Source organism: Lissotriton helveticus, chromosome 2_1, assembly GCF_964261635.1.
Source record: "Lissotriton helveticus chromosome 2_1, aLisHel1.1, whole genome shotgun sequence".
NCBI classification, from domain to species: Eukaryota; Metazoa; Chordata; class Amphibia; order Caudata; family Salamandridae; genus Lissotriton; species Lissotriton helveticus.
In genome coordinates, this window is record NC_136059.1 from 572,851,912 (window position 1) to 572,873,199 (window position 21,288).

The 21,288-nt window shown below is 48.4% G+C and overlaps 1 protein-coding gene across 1 annotated transcript in view; it reads left to right on the forward strand.

The window, feature by feature from the left end:
- GFM2 (GTP dependent ribosome recycling factor mitochondrial 2) overlaps positions 1 to 21,288 on the forward strand; it is a 316,398-nt gene that overhangs the window by 238,513 nt on the left and 56,597 nt on the right. Inside the window, exons 18-19 of the mRNA XM_078675255.1 lie at positions 4,089 to 4,274; positions 18,660 to 18,775. Of these exons, the coding sequence (XP_078531381.1) occupies positions 4,089 to 4,274; positions 18,660 to 18,775 (302 nt within the window). The remainder of the gene's footprint in view (positions 1 to 4,088; positions 4,275 to 18,659; positions 18,776 to 21,288) is intronic.

Sequence of the window (21,288 nt, forward strand, 5' to 3'; positions counted from 1 at the left end):
TCCACCGCACCCAGGGGTGGGTCCCTCTGTCGCCAGTACGCTGGGAGGGGCACAGAGGGGGCGACATGGGCTCGCGGGAGGCTGCCCCCACCACGTGCTCTCCGGCACGGGCCTCCCCCGCCCGTCCCTGCGCCACCGGCATGCGGGGATGGGAGCCACCATCCCTTGCGGGTCAGCAGGGTGACCAGATGGTCTGGCCCAGCCGGCCCTCCCTACCCCTTTCCCCTGCTCCCAAACAAGTCGAGCAATGAGATGAGGAGCCCCGGGGAAGGAGCCTCCCGAACAGCGGCCTCGGAGAGCGTGGCCACCCTCGCCGTTGTCAGAGGGCAAGGGCGACTGGGTCCGGCTGTCTCAGGCAATCTGGGCGCTGGGTCTTCCTGGGCCATCTGATCAACTGGCTGGGCGACCAGATGGCCCTGCGGGCTGGGCGACCAGATGGCCCTGCGGGCTGGGCGACCAGATAGCCCTGCGGGCTGGGCGACCAGATGGCCCTGCGGGCTGGGCGACCAGATGGCCCTGCGGGCTGGGCGACCAGATGGCCCTGCGGGCTGGGCGACCAGATGGGCCAGCGGGCTGGACGACCAGATGGGCCAGCGGGCTGGACGACCAGATGGGCCAGCGGGCTGGACAATCAGATGGGCCAGCGGGCTGGACGACCAGATGGGCCAGCGAGCAGGGTCACCAGATGGGCCTGCAGGCTGGGTGACCAGATGGCCGGCCGGCTGGGGTAACTCCAACTTTTGTCCTTCCACGGGTTTCTGTAAGCCCCCACTACGTGGGACTTAATAGTTGAGGAAAATGGGCTCCCGGGCAGGCCGGCGGGGAGAGGACGTGGCCTGGGCTTATCCCTTCTTGGTTCCAGCCGAAGGTCTGTGTGCTGGGGACGGGGTTCCGCCGGGATCGGGTCCGGGGCTTGTGCTCTGTCCGGCAGGCTCCAGGGTGCGGGAGCCCACGTCTTGCAAGACAGCCAAGGGTCCGGGCACTAGAGACGGGGGTCCACCGGGGCCGGGGGGGGCTCTTCCCAGCCTGGCTTGGGTCCGGAATCTGGGACCGGGCTTGAGCTCTGCAAGACAGCCAAGGGTCCGGGAGCTGGGGGGTGGGTCCATCGGTGCCCGGGGAGGCGCCCGCCTGCCTGCCTAGGGTTCGGAAGCTGGGACAGGGCCCGGGGCTTGAGCTCCGTCCAGGGGGCCCCGGGGTGCCGGAGCCCCATATCCTGCAAGACAGCCGAGGGTCTGGGCACTGGGGGCGGGGATCCACCGGGGCCCGGGGAGGCTCTCCCTGGCTGGCCAGCGCTCGGAAACTGGGACCGGGCCCAGGGCTTGAGCTCTGTCCAGCAGGCACCGGGGTGCGGGAGCCCCCCCATCCTGCAAGGCAGCCGAGGGACCGGGCTCTGGAGACGGGGGTCCACCGGGCCCGGGGAGGCTCTCCCCGGCCTGGCTCGGAAGCTAGGACCGGGCCCAGGGTTTGAGCTCTGTCCGGCAGGCCCCGGGGTTGCTTGCTAGAATGAGACCTTTAGCTTAGCACCTAGGGAGAGCAGATGTCATCCAAGTTACCTGGAAACTAGACACCAATTCACTATGCAGGAAAATGCGAAAACTGTTTCTTGGTGCCATGCTGCAGGCTGAACGCATTTTGAGGCTCACCTATCGACTCCCTTTACTTTGTGCTTTCCCTTGCTCCGCATGGCTTAGGGCTTTCTCATTTCAAAGGCTTTTTTGTGTCCTTTCAGCATTTCTATCTCTTTCCTAACAGCCTTAATTGTTTAGGTTGACTCTCATGGTGCGCGTTTTGTGAAAGGCTTACTGTTATGTTTTATTTATACAGCATAGATTACACCAAGGATTCTTGGCTCTGTCAAGCACGTAACAGAGGAAAAGACTAAAAAGGCGAGACAACCCTACTGATTAAAAACCCACTTGTTTTACCATTCACTTAAAGTGACGGTTCGCGGTAACTGGAGAGTGAGGCAGAGGCTATTCTAAAAATTTGGTAGCAATAGAAAATGTCTGCCACTAAAGGAGGCAGTGCAAACTGTAGGGGCATCAAGGAGCCACAGGTTAGCAAATATGAGTGCTAAGAATGAGAAAGATTTGGTGTGAATAGAGTTATGCATTACTCCTCAAACCCAAGCATGGTTGTTCTGTCTTTTGACCCAAAAGGCTGTCTTCCTGGTGGCTCTCAATTCAGCCTACCGGGTTGGGGAATTGCAGGCCCTGTATTTCCAGCCTCATTTATTGTCTTCTACTAAGACAAACTGGTTCTGCATAATTGTTCACCTTTTCTAATGAAGTGGTGTACACCTTCCATTTGAGTTAGTCTGTTACTCTTTCATACTTCTTTCCCCTTCTCATCCTCCTAATGAAGAGGAGTGGTTGCACAGGCTGAAAGCTAGGTGAGCTATTTACTACGTTGCTCGAATGAGGTGAGAATGACTAGACCATCAGATTTTTTGTAGGTTTCGATGGAGCCAAGAAAGGTAAAGCAGTGACCAAACGCACTGTATTCTACTGGTCACTGTCTATTAAAATATGCTGTGCCTTTGCATAAAAGGACCTCTGCACACACTGTACAAGGGGCCATGGTGGTACTGTTGTCACTAGGGGTGACCCCATTGGCTGATATTTGTTGGCCAGACACTTGGTCTTTTTTACATACTTTTACCAAATATTACTGTCTGGCGACTCACGCGCACGAGTGATGGACACTTTTCTAGGGCATTTTGGATCATTTTCTTCGTGATCCAACACTAAGTCTCGCTTCCATTCGAGTATTGCTTTGGGACTCATTCTATAGGTGAGAAATCTGCGAGACAAGGTGTTCATCAGTAGAAAAAGTTAGCTACCTTTGGTAACAATATTGCTGGTGGATACAATACCAACATCTTCTTGCCGATTCTTCATTGCCCTCCCTATTCCCCTCCTGAATTTGTACCATTTGTCAAAGTATCCAACATGAGTGTTCTTGTTTTAATGTCTGTTCTTGTTAAGTTTTTTCAGTAGTGATGGGTGAAGAAGCCCGCTCTGCCTGTGGAGTTCGCAGAGTTTTGCCCACTCCACGCGGAGTTCTGAAAAACTCGGCGAAGTGACGTGGAGCGGAGTTAGAAAAAATAACACGCTAGACCTCCTCCTGGAGAGATTTCTAATTGTGAATGGTCACCGTAGGTCGCGACCGCTTACGTTGATGAATCTGCCATTCGCGTTGAGGAGCCTGCCACTCAAGTAGAATGCCTACTTGAGTGGCAGCAACCAACAGCGCCCTCTGGCGCAACGCGCAGTGCCATTAGTGCTGATTTTAACGTGTGAGACAAACTCTTGGCACTAAAGATCAGTGTGAGCAGCACGACTTAACAGACTCCACCGCTGGCGGAACTCCAGAGTGCGGCAGAATTTGCCTGGCACTACGCGGAGTTCCGTGGAGTAAAACTCTGAGAACTCCGCCCAGGGTTAATTTCAATTTTCTCTACTCGTTAGATTGAAAAAAAAAATTAAGGAACTGGCCACAATGTAGCGCTGTGTGTAGGCCAGTGTCGTGGCATGCCAGATAAACCGACCTGCTAACTGAAGTTTTGTGGTGCTGAGAATTTAAAGAGATTTCTGTATACAAACTGGCACCAGGTGCTATTTTTTAAGGGGAGGCATCTGAGGTAAGATGTAGTATCCACTAGAAATATCATAAGAAAATGGAAGTTTTTTTTTTTTTTTTTTGCACTAGGCCACATTGTGTTTTGAGCTAAGTAGACTTCAAAGCAAAAGCATGTAGGGTACCTGCGAAACTTTTATGTTGTTTTGAACTTTTTTTTTTAGTGTTCTTTACCGCAGTAGGTGCCAGATCTCAACTAACATAAATGTGTGTGAAAAGAATTTTTTTGCACGGGTGTTGAAGTAATGTTTACTTGATGTCATTTCACACACACTTTTTATATATCTTTTTATTTATTTAAATGTTAATTTATTACGATACAATACAACAGTTAATGTAAAGTAACTAGAGAACCGACATTAGTCATGTACAAATTACCACAAATAACTGAAAGTGAGTATATACCCAATATAGTGAGCTTTATTTTGCATCCTACATTATTATTTCAGATACACTTGATAGAACAATAGGAGAAAAGCGGCACACAGTGACTGTTGAGCTGGGGCTACAACCATGGGAAGAAGAAGGAGTTATCACTAAACCAGTCATTGAATATTCTGAAAGGATGCCTCAGCAGCTACTTACAGACTTGCGAGAAGCTATTGAAAATGGCATTGACAGCGCCTACCTGCAAGGTAAAGTACCTATGTCGGAAACCAAGAATTCGCCTGTGCAATGAACACCAGTGAGATGTGCATGTTTGCCACTCATCATGCATAAAATCAGGACATCAATTTTAATAAAATATTGTATGAAAGACATTTGATACAGACACTGAATGCTTATATAGACTGAATAAAATGTTGCTCACAGCTTCATGTGAGACGTTAATCTGATAGTGAATATTTCTTTGTGAGAGCAAGTAGTTGATATTAGAACAGATGGTATAAACATATGTTAATTCAATATTTTAGTTGCAATATTATAAATTAATGGACCACAGTAGACGAATCGGAATACAAATGGAAATCTACGACTTCTGTAACTCTCCATTTTTGTTAGTTCCCAGATAGTTGAAAATATGATATTTTTAAAACTAAATGTACAACTCCTAGAATTCCAAATTTTATAAAAGCTTTTGTGAATCAAGCCTTTTACCTTTTAAAAAAAAAGCACTGCATAAATATTGAGCCATACTGGGCTTGGAACAAAACTTGTATATACATGGATTGGCTTAGACTTGAGCAAGTCAGCTTAAGCAGCCTAAAACCTTTTTCTTGGTCAAAAGATTCAGGATGGTCAACGGGGCCTAGATGAAAGGTTCCCATTTACAGATGAAATCCTATGATGGAAGATGGTTAGATACTGAGGTGATAGGTTGGTACACCACTATCCACCGAGGTTCTGGTTTCCTGTGCATAGTTCTGTATATGTGCAGAATCCCTGCAACATGGCGCCATCAACGCTTGGTCTGGTTCTTATCTGCGAGACGCTTGAATAGTGCTTGTGCTTGTCCACGATACCCTCACTTCTGTTTCCAGAGACAGCTGTGATGGTGTAACCTGCTATATTGATGTTTTTATTGGTTCTTTCAAGCTTGAAGTTTTTAAAAAGTTTTTTTTTCTATTTATTCTTGGCCCGTTATTGCGCTGCCGCGTTCTAAGTTGTTAATCTTTGTTTTTCCGAGATGGCGGTTGATGTTCCGCCTCATAGCCCCTCCACGCTTACGGCTTATCTGACTCAATATGGAGTGCCTAATGAGGGTGCGGAGCTTATATTCATGGTGGAAGCGAATCCAGCTTACCACTTAGAGGTGTCTTATTTTTGGGTCACCTTTCCGGCGGTGGATGGAACAGATGATCTGTTTCATACATACACTGCCACGGCCCTTCCTCACAATTATCAGCCTTATAGGGCTCTTGAAGTTCCTCTTACAGCTTGGCCACACCAAATTTAGTTTAATGGCACCCTTCCTCACCCACTATCACCAGTCCGTTTAGGTACTTTATCGATTGATGGGGTCACTTGGCCCCTTTTGGCTGGGCACACCCCACATCCGGGTTATTTAACTCTTGCAATTGGGGACCTTCGTGTCTTACATACGTCTTTAATATGTATGCATAAAGCTGTCGTACAGTACATGACACGCAACGTCAAGGTGGGACCACCTGACGCTCCTGCGGGTCCTTGTAAGGTGACTATCAGTCCCGTTATGGTTAATTCGGTAATGGGCAAGCGACCACAGAATAAGGATGAATTACCTTATTGGCTTGCTGAAAAATGTGGACAACTAGAGGCTGTTTTTCCAAACACCTCTCCTGTGGAGAAACACAGGATATTGACTATTAGTTTGCCTAAAGACTTACTTCCTGAGTTAGCTGATTGTAACACCTGGGGTAAGGTATTCGCAGCGGTATATTTGAAGTGCTTCAGTACTCCCTCCATGACCGTACTCCCCTCTGTGATTAAACGTGTTCAAGGTGAACACGGAGCCGAGCTGGGAATGAGACTGGTGGGGGTGTTTGACGTGGTTGCTGATCTGATCCTTGCCAATGTCAAGGGCGATGCTGTAAGCTTTCACATGGCAAACCGCTTGGAGCCTGTCCCTGATGTGGACAAGCCACATGAATTACCAAAGATTATTGCAAAAGCTTATAAGACCATTGGCCGCAATAGTTTGGGAGTTAAGCCTTTTACTCAAACGCAAACTCAATCGCAAACACAACAAAAAGCTCAGTCTGATAAAGAAAGGCTTCCAGTCTTTCCTAAAAAAGAACTGGAAAAATAAGAAACAGGGGCAGCAACAACAGAAGCAAGGGTCGCATGCAGGTTCACTGACACCTGAGACTTCTGAACGGACTTCTGATTTGCGAGACAGCTATGCAGATGGCGGTCCTGAAGGAACGCACACTGGCGCAGGGGAAACACATTTTGGTGGTTACACCTTTCCCTGCTTTAGAAGCAGTAACTAATGTAAGTATGCCAAACTCTAAAGCATTACATCCCCGTTGGATACAATGGGCTACTTCTTTGACGTCTCCTGATGTCACGCTTATCTTTGACCCCTCTCTTCAGACACAGGAGTTCTTGCAGGGTGAACATGTTCATCCACCTCCTCTGTCTTTTCTTCCTTTAGAGAACTACAAATGTATTATTTACACCGATGGTACGGCGCAAACGGCCACCGGCTTTAGACATGCTTATTCAGCTGCTTGTGCTATTGTGACTGGTACAATAGTGAATGGAGAATTCAAGTCTACTATAGTGCATACACAGGCGCGAGGAGACTGTACCACACAATTGGCTGAGCTGCGCACTCTGATTCTTGCTCTTTAGTTTGCAGATCCAAATGTGTCTACTTTCATGGTGTGTGATTCTTATTACTGTGTTCAGTCTTTCAATGACAACTTATTCTTTTGGTCTCAAAATAATTATCGAGATTCTAAAGGCAGCACGATAAAGCATAAACAGCTTTGGGTTTGAGTGGCAGAACTGAAAATACATCTCCCTACCTCTACAACACAGGTTATCCATACTCTTGATAAACAAACAATGTGGACGAACCCACTGCAAGAGGACGGCTCATTTGTATATGAGTGCCAAGAAATCCTAAGGTTTGTTAAAAGACTCCTCACCCACCAACCTGGTTGGTGGCATGCTTCATCATTGGGGTTCCAACCGGGTAGTAGAATACCACCCGGTTGTGCTGCGACGCCTGGTACAGCGGAGCTGGTGTCGTGTGATATGTGAAGGAAGTGGTGATAGTTAAAAATACCTCTAGGAATCCTTACTTATTAAACTTCATTCTTAGTGGCCCAGGATAAGGTTAAAATGGTATCGACGGGCAACTCTGGAGAAAAAGTTCTCCTTGTTGCCCCTGAAAATAGGTCTACATCTTTTGGCACCATAAAAAGTGGGGGGCTTTCGTCAGGACCAAGTGCGTAGGTGTGTAATGTAAGGGAGTGGCAAAAGTACACCACGTGAACATGATTATCAACACACGCGCTAAGGTGCGTTGTTTGGTGAGTGGTGTCTGTATATTCACGGACCCATGAGTAAAAAAACCTGTAAGGAAAAAGAGAGACACATGGACAAGACACGTATAACATGAATGTAAGATAAAATGCAACATAAAATGTAATCTTCCATACTCTTGGCCATCAGCGTGTGGGAGCACATGCTGTTGGTATTTATTTGGTTGATGAAGCAGCCAAATCTGCAGTAGCCAACTTGTTACGTAGCAGCCGTTACAAGGTCCATGACTAAGATTGATAATGAGATTTTGGCAGCAATAGCTGCTACTGCGGAGGGCACCAATTACCCACAGGGTTTCCCTTCAAAGTATTCTTAACAGTTAACTCCAGAACAAGTTCCTTTTGCAAGAATACCAGACTTTGGTGATCAGCTGATTCCCAACGAGGACAGCAAATACTCTTTGATCAAAGCCGCACATGAAGGCATGGCTTCTGCAACAGTTTTTATCCTGCAGCAACGTTACTGGTGGCGTGGTTTATATAGACCCTTAATTATGTCCTTTCTTGTGACATCTGTCAGCAAATCAAGCCTTCTACAGTAACACGTCCACCACAAACACAGCTGTGCATTTCTAATCGGCATTTTGGTTCTATATATCTTGAACACTGTGGTCCATTTTCTTCAGATACTGCATACAAAAATATTTCGGCTGCAGTTGATTCGTGCACTAGATTCCTTTGGGGTTGGCCACAACGCAGTGCTGACGCTCTAAATGTCAACAGGGATTTGCGTGTCTTGTAGGGATCTTTGCCTGTGGCACCTTTCATTCAGACCAAGGTCCAGCGTTTGCCTCTAAGGCGTTCAAGGACGCAATTAAGTCTTTTGGGGTGCTGGTGCAATTTTCATCTTATTGAGGGCAATTCAATTGTGGAGCGAATGAACCGTGACTTAAAGCAATCCTTGACAGCTAGAGCCTTCGGTACTGGCAGGAACTGGCTGTCCCATTTGTATGAATGTCAATGTGCACTTAATAGTCACCCTAGAAGACCTCTGGGTGGGCGGACCCCATACGACATGCTCTTTGGCATCAACATGGTTGTGCCAGACCATGGTGGACTAGACGTTGCAGCGGCTGCCACAACATTTGACATAGATAATCATTCTACTATGTTACAGGACCTACAAGAGACCTTTGACAGTCTTGCAACTGAACATTTGCCTTGTGCCACTGATGCTGCACTGCTGATTCCAGTGTCCGGCTGGCTTCCGAAAGTTGGTGATCTGGTCTGAGAGACGGTGAAGAACAAAAACGAATGTGGTCCCTCTTATCGTGCACCGGTTCCAGTCCTTGACTTGAAGGGTACTCGTACAGTCATTTTACCACCGCTTCCTGGTCGTAAAGATAAGAGATATATCTCAGTGGACAATGTCAAGTTACAAAGTCTGGCCGATTCTGAATAGTGTGACGCCTGCGGTTTCGTGCCCCACAATTTCTAGTAATCCAGGTGTTGGCGCATCTTTCAACACACCACACAACACCGTCATCGAGATGGACCCTATTGTTGACCATTTGCCTGCCCCTCCTGCTTCCTCCTGCAACAATGAAGTTGAATATGCTTATCCCAAGAGAGGTTCTTTGCATGGGTTGCCCTAAAGTCCTATACACCATGGCAGCTTTTCTTATGACTCGTCCTCCACTTCCTCGATTGGCCCTACCAAATTGACTATTTTGGTCTCCTGGTTTAAACACACTTTCTTTTCATTTATTTAATTAATTACATTTTTACTATGTTTGCATAAACTTAACAAAAACAGCACAGGCTTACAGTAGTATTTACCTAAAAAAAAAGGGAAAATCTCTAATTATGTCACTTACAGTGATGATCAGTACAGTATATTTCAAAATTTACAGTGTGTACAGCTGAGTTACATTATCTCACTCATTAGATGATGTTGTTACAGGTTGATGAGTTTGAAGGTAATCCTTTAGAGTTATCCAGTAGTATTTTGGCCTAGATCTAGCCGGGAGTTCTTCCTCATACGTCTTCAAATGGTCTCTACAGAATGCCATATCCCGGAGCCACTGTTTACTATTTGGATACACAGACGTGATCGGGACCTGGATGTTTGGGCTCTAATGGGGCATCAGCATATGCCCAGGAGGGTGGTGCAGCTTGGTGTACCCCTCCTGAAGGCTAAATGTCCTGGTGTCTATTGATACAGATGTCTGACGGAGTGCAGCAGTGAGGGAATTTGCCAAGGTATATCTGAGCAGAGACATGTTGGGCTCGTGGGCCGCTTCATCGAGGGACTGCAGAGGTGAAGCCTCACTGTGCAACCCTGCAGAAGGAGTGGCTTTCAGTGGGAAGTAGGGCCTGGGACCGGGAAAGAGTAGCTAGCTGAGCTGAGGCTATAGCAGTTTCCCCAGAGGGTAGTGCTGTAGGCAGCCATGGATGCCCTAGTGGGTGCAAGGTCCTGAATGGTCAGTGCCGTTCCTTTTGAGAACCTCTTCACCCCACCTCTTCAATAGTGGTGAGACACCATTAGAACTCAGCAGCTGTCCTGCCAAGTTTTTGGGCATTTTTGGGCTATTCAGCACCTGGTTCTTTCACTCTAAGAGGGGACCCTGTGCCTGCTTTCTGTAGCCCATTGTTGGTTCCCTAAGTGTGCCTAAGTGGGCTTTCCTCCACCTTCCCTTTTACCTGGTCCTTGTTAGCATCAATGTGGATGAGTGGGAACTGTGTGCTAGAGGTATGATTGTGGATCCAACAGGGACCAGACTGTTTCGTGGCATTCCTTGCTGCTCCTAAGGCTGAGCATGGTGCCGCCTGTGTGTGTGGAATTTGCAGCAGCTCACCCATGTGGAGGGGGAACCTCAGGACTCTTGGCACTTTCTCATCTGGGGAAGGGATCCAATCAGGAGAACATGGCCAAGTTTGCAACAGAGCCACTCAAGCTCCAGCGAACAATACACAGCCGGCACTTCTCCATGGTTTGAGAACCTCTGGGTCCTGACACTTCAACTGAGGTTATTTTGCAGGCTATCCGTGAAACCCGTTCCTCGTTGGCAGTGACGATCTGGGGGTGCATGTTGATATGTCATAAATAAACCAACATTAATGTAATATGTTCACAGTAGTTGAAGGCTGGATTCGGAACTGGATGATATAGTCCGGGGACTTTATTGTAGATCTATACAGCTTGCTATATCTTCTTGTGTCCTGGAAATAGGGCTGAAGATGTGGAAGGAAGGGCCTTCAAATCGATCAGCACTTTGTTTAAATCCTGCAGGAGCCATAATCATTTCTAGAGGCTTGATTTTGTCACATTCTTGCCTTGAGTTCTATCTCTTGCTTTGTGGTGGAGTTGACTCACCTGTCCTTGGTGCTGCCGTCTACCATTGGGGCCCTGCCAAATCTGCTTATAACTACACTCTTTAGATGTAAAGACAGAGCCAGCATTCTGAAGGTTGTACATTGGCTGGGCCACATATCGTATGAATCTTCATAGATCATGATACTCCCGGACTACAGGAGTTGTATCCAAAAGCAGCGGAAATCATCCAAAAAATGTATTAAAAAACATTAGGCTCCGATCCTGGGGATGCCTCACCTCACTCATCGCTGCTGGACCTACCAGATACTGACCTCTCCCGCAGCCCAATGCTTCTTACAGGCCCCGCTTGCCTCTCTTCCGATTGTACTAGGGACCGCATTTTACCTGGTTGCTAACTCTATCACACAGACATGAACATCCTACTATGAGGAGGGGTCCTCCACAATCCCCTGTTCCCAAGCGTTTTAGTTTGGTTCTCTCTTAGTTTTCTAGTGGTTGGGCGACATGCTTCCATTCCTGAAGTATAGGAAGGGAGGATGGGGAGGCTGGGGGAGGGAGGTGCAGTTGCCCCAGTTTGTATTGCTTGTTCTCATTGTTTATTGCACCAGCATTCCTTTTCAGCAACAAGGCAAGTGCACATCGCCCAACACTGGTTATTACATCCATTACCTCATGTCACAGCCTCACTCTGGCCGCCTCTGCCACCCTTGCCGGCTGTCCGGCCCTTTACCCGCTTTCCCCCTGCTGGACCATTATACCGGGACGGTGCCGCTCCATATATAATGTCCTGGAATGTTAATGGTCTGCTGGATAAAATTAAGCGCGCAGCGGTCTTGCGAAATGCCCAGCATCACAGTTTGCACATACTCCTGCTCCAAGAGACCCACCTGGTAGGCAACCACTGCCCCTTCCTGGTGTGACATGGTTATGGTGGAGTCTGGCACTCTGGCTTCAATTCGGGATCGAGAGAGGTGGCTATCTTGGTGCGCTGTGCTCTTCCACTAGTGCCGCGCATGGGGACCCATGACGCTCAAGGCTGCTTTGTCCTCCTGGAAGGGACCCTTGGGGATCGGCTTCTAAATCGGTTTGCTGTCTATTCCCCCACCCTCCCTCGTGCCTCTACACTTAAGCGTCTCACCTCCCTGGATGCTACCTTGCCCTTGGGGACGACCATCATTGGGGGGGATTTCAACACAGTTATGAATCCTGGCCTTGACAATGCTATGCCCCCTTCCATCTCAAGGATTGCCCAGTGTAGCCTTCTGTCGATCTGGGCTACCAATTTAGGTATTGGGGATGCTTGGAGACTCTGGCACCCGGCAACCCAACACTATACCCATACCTCAGCCTCTCACCACAGGCACACATGGCTAGACTATGTCTTCCTACCGGCCCAGGACTGCCGGGCGATTCAGGCTATCACCATCCTCACAAGAGGCCTATCGGATCACTCTCCAGTGGCGCTGCAGATAGGCAATCTTCCTGAATCCTCGCGGCCGATCTGGCGGCTCAACGCCTGGTTCCTCCAGGACAAGGAATTCAGACAGCAGGTAGGAGCCTCTACTTCGCCAACAATCGAGGCTCGGTGTCCTCGTTTTGTACCCTATGGGAGTCCGGAAAAGCCACCATTCGGGGCTTTGCCAAAGGCCAACTCAAACTTAAGCGCGCGGCACACGATTCTCGGGTCACACTCCTGGAGACCCAGGTCACCCATCTCGAGACTCTGCCCCTGGAGGAGAGAACCGAAGCTCAGGACAGGGTTTCTGAGGGACAAGATCCAACAGACCTCCCTGAAGGCTGCCAAGCTGCTATGGAGGTCTTCTGTGGCCCGAGTATACGGATGGGGAGATAAACCTGGGAAGCTCCTCCATCATCTGGCCACCTATCCTATAGCCAATCAAATCATCCCTGAGGTGATCGACTCGGTGGGGAGATTCAACGGGCCCCGGCGGCGGTGGCCCAATGCTTCGCCACTTATGCCACTCCCTATTCGGCTCAGACCCCTAGTCTCTCGCTTTCGGAGCTCCTCCAGCGTGAACGGTTCCCCCTTCCGCGCCTTAGTGAGTCTGAGGCGGAGGCGCTTCACCTTCCTGTCACCCCTGAGGAGGTTCATGACGCCATATCAAGTATGGCCGCGGGTAAGACACCCGGACCGGATTGGCTCACTCAGGAGTTTTATGCATCCTACCGGGACACTCTGGTCCCCCATCTCCTAGGGATGTACCGAGAAGCGATAGACTGCAGCTCATTCCGCCCGGAGACGGACCTGACCACCATTGTGTTGATCCCCAAGTCTCAGCCTCCCTCGAACTGTTGCTCGGACTTCTGTCACATTTCCCTCAATAACTCAGAGCTTAAAATATTCGCCTTTTTCTTGGCCAACCGCATATGACCACACATGGCCAAGCTGGTCCACCCTGACCAGTGCGGCTTTATGCCTATGCTCGGCGGAAGGAACTTGGAAGTTACAACGCCCAGTAAAACTATGACCAGACTGATTGATTCATAAAGTGGAGCCCCTTTCCTTCCGGCGCTCGAATTAGCCAAACTGAAGCCTTAAGTGAGCGGAACACCAATGAACATAGCGAAAAGATGTGAGGCGAATAGAGTGTTATTGACATCGTCACTACAGAATCTGAATATTCGAATAAACCAGTCCACAAAATGATTATCTCGCTCAGAGGAAACTCACGATTTTATTAAAGATACCCAGTCCTGCCCTGAAGAAAAACCGTAAATCACACATACGGTTTGGAAACGCGTCGGCATTCGATATTGGTCACAAATGAACTTTCATCACCCACTGAAGGCTTATTAATTATATAATACGGTCTATTTAGACCAAGTTCTCCTTTTGACTACTTGAAACTTAGCCCTTTGTGGGTTTGGTCCTATAAGAAAAACTTAATAATATATGCACAGCAGGACCTTGCAAATGTTAATATTGTTCTGGTGTACTCTTTAGTTTCAAATTGTGTGAAAAGTGTACAAATTGTGTCAAACTTAGTGCATTTACCTAATGATTTATGTTGCATTCTCAATTGATTACAATTCATTGTTTTTGACTTTCTTTATCGTTCAAATTTGTGTTGATGGTGTTTTTTCACATATCTGACGAATTGAAAAGTTGTATTTTTTGTGGAAACTACTTCTAGTTTATGCATAATTAAGTTGAACAGATCCTCTGAATAGATTTAACAGAGTTTCTAAGTCTGCGTTTAAATAAATAGCAGCAACCAAATGTATTGCCAGGTCCTCTTTTTTCTAAACTTTAAGTGTCCTTCCTAGCAACGTATGGACAAGACCCCTTCAGTGTTTAACCCCTTCAGCGCTGCGCGAATTCCGCTGCAGTGGTGAAGGTTCTAAAGAACCTATGGGCTCATGACGGAACGGTTCCGTCATGAGCACAGGACCACCGACGCTCATGACGGAACCGTTCCGTCATGAGCATGGAAGGGGTTAAAGCTATCAGAGGAACCAGACACTGCCTCGGGCGCCTCCACCTCGCTCTAGCGAATTGACACTAGCTGACCCCCTATGTATCTCTTCTTCTCGTGGACTTCAAGAAGGCATTCGATAAGGTGGATTGGAAATATCTAGAGGCGGTATTGGAGGAAATGGATTTAGGAATCCCCTTCCGCAACCTGGTCAAGACGCTATATTGTCAGCCTCTGGCTCAGGCTCTAGTCAACGGAGCTCTGTCCCGTCCCTTTCCTATCAGGAAGGGGCACGAGACAGGGGTGCCCCATCTCGCCACTCCTGGCGCCCTTCACTTGTCTTGTCTGCTCTGACCAGTTTCTTACCGGATGGAGATGGCCCAGACCCGAAGAGGCTAAGATTGCGCTCTACGCCGATGACATTCTGCTATTTTTAGCAGACCCTGCTCAGTCGGGACCCCGATGCCTTCGGGCCTTGGATCTTTTCGAGCACACCTCTGGCCTTCGTTTAACCTTGGCCAAATCTGTCCTGGTTTTTCTTCACCTCTCATGGGAGTGTTTTGATTGGCAGTTTTCGATTCCTCTTCAGCGGCAGTCCTTCAAGTACTTGGGGATCTGGGTAGCCCTTCTCCCCGACCTTGCCTGGTCACTCAAAGTCACCCCATTGGTAAAGCGAGTTCACGCTGACCTCCTCAAATGGCAAACGCTGCCACTGAATCCTCTGGACCGAATAGCCTTATTTAAAATGATGATTCTGTCCAGATTTCTGTACATGCTCCAGAATACGCACCTCTCCTTCTCCAGATCGTAGTTTCGGGAGATGGACAGCTTGGCCACCAAGTTCTTATGGGGAGGGCGGAGGCCCAGGTTGGCCCTCGCCCAATGCCAGATCCCACCCTTTGACGGCGGTCTTGGCATGACGAGCCTGTATCCTTACTATTTGGTGACTCAGCTCCTCACCGTGCATGATTGGTTTAATAGTGGCTGGTCTGACCCGGTGTATCGCCTGGAGCTACACACCCTGGGCCTGTCCAACATTCAGGGGATGCTGTACGGAAACACTTTTCTCACACTCTCCCTGAGGTGACACGCGGAGTACGTTTATCCTGGCTGGCCTCCTTGTGTCACATACAGAGTTCGGATAAATTGGCCCGGTATCCTCCCTTGTGGTGCGGTACCAGACTCCGGGAGGTTGCTAATCTCTCAGGATTCAGAACATGGGATCTCATTGGAATTTCCTCATTGGGGGATGTCTGGAGTGGAACCCACATACACTCCTTACAAGATTTGCAGACCCGATACTCCCTTCATTCTTCCCAGTTTTTCCGATACCTGCAGCTGCGCCATGCCATTCACTCCCATATCTCAGAGGGCACCTTCTTACCTGAATAGAGCCCACCTGAAGCCCAGGTCATGAACGGTAATTTGGGGAAGGGAAGGATCTCCCGTATCTATCGCTCCCCACAAACATCACCCCTAATTCACTATCTCAACTCCGGGACAAGTGGGAGGGTTGGCTTGGGGCCCTAGAGGAAGCAGATTGGAGGGATGCATTGATGGCTCCCAAAACAATCACAGTCTCAGCAAGGCTTCGGCAAGTCCAAATATACTATCTCCTGCTTAGCTCACGCCGCTGCTTCTCCACCGCGCGGGATTTTGGCCTGATGCTTCCTGTCCCCGTTGGTCCCACCCACAAGCAAACTTTTATCACATGGTATGGCTTTGATCCGCGATAACCAGGTATTGGGAATCAGTAACAGGGGGAGCTTACTGAGGTCCTGGGCTGGGAGGTTCCCCATTACCCAATGAACATGCTCCTGGGCATCACCGAGGGGTTGGACAGTACCAGGCCCGGAAACTCTTCCTAAACACAGCGCTGATGGTGGACAAAAGAGACAGTGGCCCAGTTGCTGACCTCCACTTCTCCTACAATGGTGCGCTGGCGCAGGGGAGTGGACTGGTGTGCCGCGCAAGAACGGCCCCTGTACGCGGCCAGAGGATGCCCTAAAAATGTCATAGAATGTGGGGAAAATGGGTTGGGGTGGTAGAGGACTAAAGGTTTTTAGTACGCAAACAAGGACTGGGGTTGGAATGTCGATATCTTCTTCATGTTTGTCAACTTCTGTATGTGGATATGATGTGTTTTTGTCTCTGCCTTGTCCTGTAAATTGTAACCATAAGTGGTGCAGTTACTTTTGTTGCTATCTTGAAAAATCTAGAAAAATTGGTTATTAAAAAAAGGAAGCCTGAATAGAAGCGCCTCTATCTGGCAAAAATGACGACTACAAACTAAACCTCGGAGTCAGCCTGATAATAGGCAGGGGAATATAGGTCTTGGAAATTTGCCCTATCGGTGACTACGCTGGAGAAAGATACATTAGGTGGGAAACCAAAGGACAGAAGAACTAGAGACAGCAGGTGACAAGGCTTGAAAATTGTTTGCTCAGGCTTCGCATTACTCATTTAGTACCATATTCATCAGGCCATCTTTAGTGCCCCATTTTGATTCGGATTAAATTGTTTCAGTCGTGTTGTGGAAAGCCAGTGGTCTTAATGTGAGGTAAAACATAAGGCAGTATTTCAGTCTTCAAAAAGGCACTCTCTAGATCTGCCAATACTGCAGGAGAGATCCATCTGCTGGAAACCTAAGTAATTTTTTAGGCAGATATGCGATTTCTCATGGACCACATGCCGAAACGGCTCTGGAGGGAGCACAGTTGTATTCAAGAAAATCTTCCTAGATCATGTCTGCCGTGTACGGACTGACAAAAAAAGAGGCATTTTACAGTAACTAGTGTATTATATGGCCAACCATGGACTTTCTGAATGTCTAAGCACATCTTACACTCTCCAGCACCATGTTAGAAACCCTCGTCACAGTGTTTAAACAGGCCATAGTGGGCTTCACAATTACTAAGTGCAACTTTTATGTGGTTATGGATAATATACTTGAATGACACTTGGTGAGAGGGAGAATGAAGGACAAGAATACCCCCTTAATTGATTTTGCTTTCTTACCGTCATTCATACACTTCTACTACTCAACAGTGCACTGCTCTTTCTCTAGGCTTATTTCTTTGCCCCAAAATCAGACCGATGAATTAGGTAACAAAAATACACATTCTGGAATAAGACGCATCGTACCATTTTCCTGCTCAACTTCAACAATTAAACTAGCTCTGGGATTTGGCAGTTGGGATGTGTGATAGCTAACTCACAAGCACTTTGTGGAGTGCGTAATGGAAGAAATAGACTCCTATTTATAGCTAAATATCGAGTTGGTGTACTCCTTTCAAACTTGCTTGGAAATGTTTTCAGCTGTTTGAAGCAGAAAGCTATGATGTTCCTTGGATGCAATGACAAAGGAGAAATTGAAGTAAACTTCTGTCTTGGGGCTGCATGACCTTGAACAGTGAGGTTTTAATGGGGCTGGACTCTATTAGAACATCCCTGAAGAAGGTTGTTGTGGACGCAGAAAGTGTTCCTGTGTGGTGCCTATGAATGTGGGGACAAAAAGGAGTAAGAGTGCTGCTGGGGTCTTTCCAGTTCACCACAAGAAGGGTTGCTTGAATGGAAGGCAGGATTAGAAAGAGTTGTATAGTATTTCACTGCCAATTTTGCACTTACTTTGCGTGCTTTTATGGCTGTTTGCACTGAATAAAGATGAATCTGAGTTGCAGAGTAATCTTGTTGGCCTGGATTGCATAGCACATGTGTGCTCCAGGGCTATCTGCGTTGGAAAAACTCCACAGATCGAGACGGTGATTAACCCCTCCCATGCTGGTGACGGAACCGCTCCGTCACCAGCCTCGATCGGGCTGTGCTGGTGACGGAGCGGTTCCGTCACGGCCCGCTCGGTGCGCCTGCGCGGTGCGTTCTCTTGAACGGGCGGGGCCATGCCGGAACCGCTCCGTCACAAGCACAGCGCGCCCGAGGCTCGTGACGGAGCGGTTCCGTCACGAGCATGGGAGCGCCGCACAGCCCCCCCTGCTCCCTAGCGCTGCTGCGGCATTGCCGCCGCAGCGAAGGGGTTAAAGAGCTACGATTTGCAAGCACAGTTTATATTTATGGCTTACAGAAGTTTGACTTAAGGGTGTGGGGGAAGAAACAGTATAAGAATACGTTGCTCAGTTTCTCCCAATTATAAAACGAAGAAATATCCTCACAAATGGCAAGATATATTGGACTTGAACTATTTCGGACAGGGTATCCACATGCCCTAACCTTGCACATTGGTAATTATTGCTGATTTTTTAACTAAATGATCTCTGGGTGATCCTTGCCTTCGGGTTTCTAAATTAGTGGCTGCCTTCTGTCTCTCTCCCTTTCTAGGACCACTTCTTGGTTTCCCTCTGCAGAATGTGGTAGTGACTCTCCATTCCGTGACCCTGCAGCCTGGCACCTCTATGACCATGGTCTCTGCCTGTGTTTCACGCTGCATGCAAAAGGTAAAGTATGTAATGTAACAGCCTAGTCCCAGGTTTATACTATAGTGAAACACATTTCAAGATGTAGGGTTGTGGCCAAATGTTTAAGGTATGCCGTCATGACTGTGGGTAACGTTGAGAGCCACTATTTTTAATGCTGAAGTGGGTGTCCACAAAGACATAACAAAATCACATATTATGATTTGCTTAAATGTCTTTTAACTTTGTAGGACAGACTTTTTTATCATAGTTTCAAAACTGTTAATTCTCCTCTACAATGACAAACATTTTTAAGGTCTTTTTTAAAATTGCATTATCTCTATCTCTTTGCTCTGTCATGAAACAATTTGCATAGAGAGGGGCTTTGGGTCCACCCTCCTTCAGCCGTTGCTTGTTGAATTTCATTCACATTTTAGAGCAGCCCAAAGCATCCTGCATCCATTTCATTGGTTCCCCTCTGCTTATGTTGCCATTATGAAACCACAGAGACCACTGCAGTCAGCAGCCTGCAGAAAACTGGAGTAGATTTTATCTGATAGAGACTTCTAGCTACAGATTCCTTACCTTAGAATTATCCCAAAGCGTCAGATCAGACTGGATCTGGCACAATATATGAGCAGTACCCCTGCGCACCGGTAAATGACATTGTTCGGCTCCATGTGGCGTCGTCCGTGCCAGAAGTGACGTGTGCGTTGCCTATATTGGCGCCACCCCAGCGTGTCAGTCAGCGTAGATCCGGAAAGAGCTACCTCTAATCAATTTTTAAATATCTTTTTTTCGATGTTTTGTCAAAGTGTTTGGCAGTTTTTCTTCTGGCTGTGGCAGGGTAATGTCATCTAAGAAGGCAGGTTTCAAGCCCTGCGGAACCTGTCACCACTTGATGTCGGAGGTACTTGTGTGCCTCGAGCGCGACCCGAAGGCCTGCTTAGATTGCCGCGCAATGCACCTGAAGGCCTTGCAGGAGCGATCCCTCTAGCTCCTGGTGGCTCCACGTGCGAAGCTGCGACGATCCAGATACTGGTCGAGAGGTCTTGGGAGGGCTCTCAGAGTCCGAAAAACTTGTTGCCTTGAAAATTTTTGGGTCATTCGGGTAAGAAGAAGAACAAGTCAAAACGTGCTTTGACTTCGCCTTGTCCATCGGCTGATGAGACAAGGGATTCTGGCTCCACGGTTGAGCCAGCGTGTGGGCTGGCTCCACGCCTCCCTGAGTTTCCAGAAGCTGGAGACCCTCTACCCAGTTGAGAGAGTTTTATGAGGCCAAGCACCACATATTTGGGCAGCTCGTTTCCTTTGGTGCGCCTATGGCCCACGTGGGTTTGGGAGGGGCTCCTACTGGATCCACGCCGGTGACTCCCATGCCGGTCGGGCCTCAGGGATCCACAGATGGATCCAGATTGGCGCTGGTCATGTCATGTTGACCTTCCCCGGCCCGAGGCCAACGCTCTAGGCAACACCGGTGCCGAAATCCCTATTTACATTCCTGAGTCTGACACAGAGCTGGACAGGCGTCTCCCGACACGGACTAGAGCCATGCCTTTCAGGCCGGAGCCTGAGGCTTATTTCTGTGGGCAAGCCATATGACACCTTGCACTGGTGTGAGGATCTGGGTGAAGCCAGTGGACTGGACACTTCTCCAGATACTGGCATGCTTTCTCCCACTACCGTGGTTCTCAATGGTGGTGGTTTGAGGACCTTTGCTCTTCTTGTGTGGTAATCAAGACTAATGTCTTGATGGAAGTGCTTCAACCAGGAGTGTCCATTTTTGAACCGCTTCTACCCTTCAAGTATGTCCTGCTTGGGACCTGGTGCAAGCCCAGCACAAGGGCTCCCGTGAACAGGACAATTGCCCGCCACCACTGCCCTGCTCCAGAGGACCCTAAATTACTCACGGAACACCCTACCTCGGAGAGCTTCGTGGTCCAAGCCTCTATTTCGCATGTAAATCCTGGGGCATTGCCAACTGCCTCACTAGGTAAAGCATGTTTGTCGACTGTAGCCTTCTAATGCCACACCTGGTTGAGGTCTGGGGATGTCCAGACATCACTCATGGACAAGCCCTTTGATGGCTCCCGTCTCTTCGGAGAAAAGGCGGATTCTGCGATGGTGCACTTTACAGACAGCAGGGCTAGGGCCTGATCCTGTGGCCTTTCCATGGCCCCTCATCACCCTCACTCCACCATCTGCTCCTTTCATGGCCACGGAAGGGGAATACTAGAATGACTGCCTTATGAAATTCGTACATGCTTAGATTATTAAAAATTCAGAAAGATGCAAAAGATGCTCAAGACAGTGCTTTTCTAACTCAGTCTTCCTGCTGGTATTTTTGCTTCTGTCCCTCCTGGGGTGATTCGTGCACGAAAATAAATAAAAAAAATGTTTAACATTCTTATCCACCCAGCCACCGCGGCAGGCAAGCTTTCCAGCCTTGGTGTGGCTGTGGATGCTAATATTAATGTTAGCGGACACTTGTAAAGCGCAACGATCAGTCCGGGGAGCATCATGGTGCTAAGCTGATCTCTGGGTTGGAACAAAAC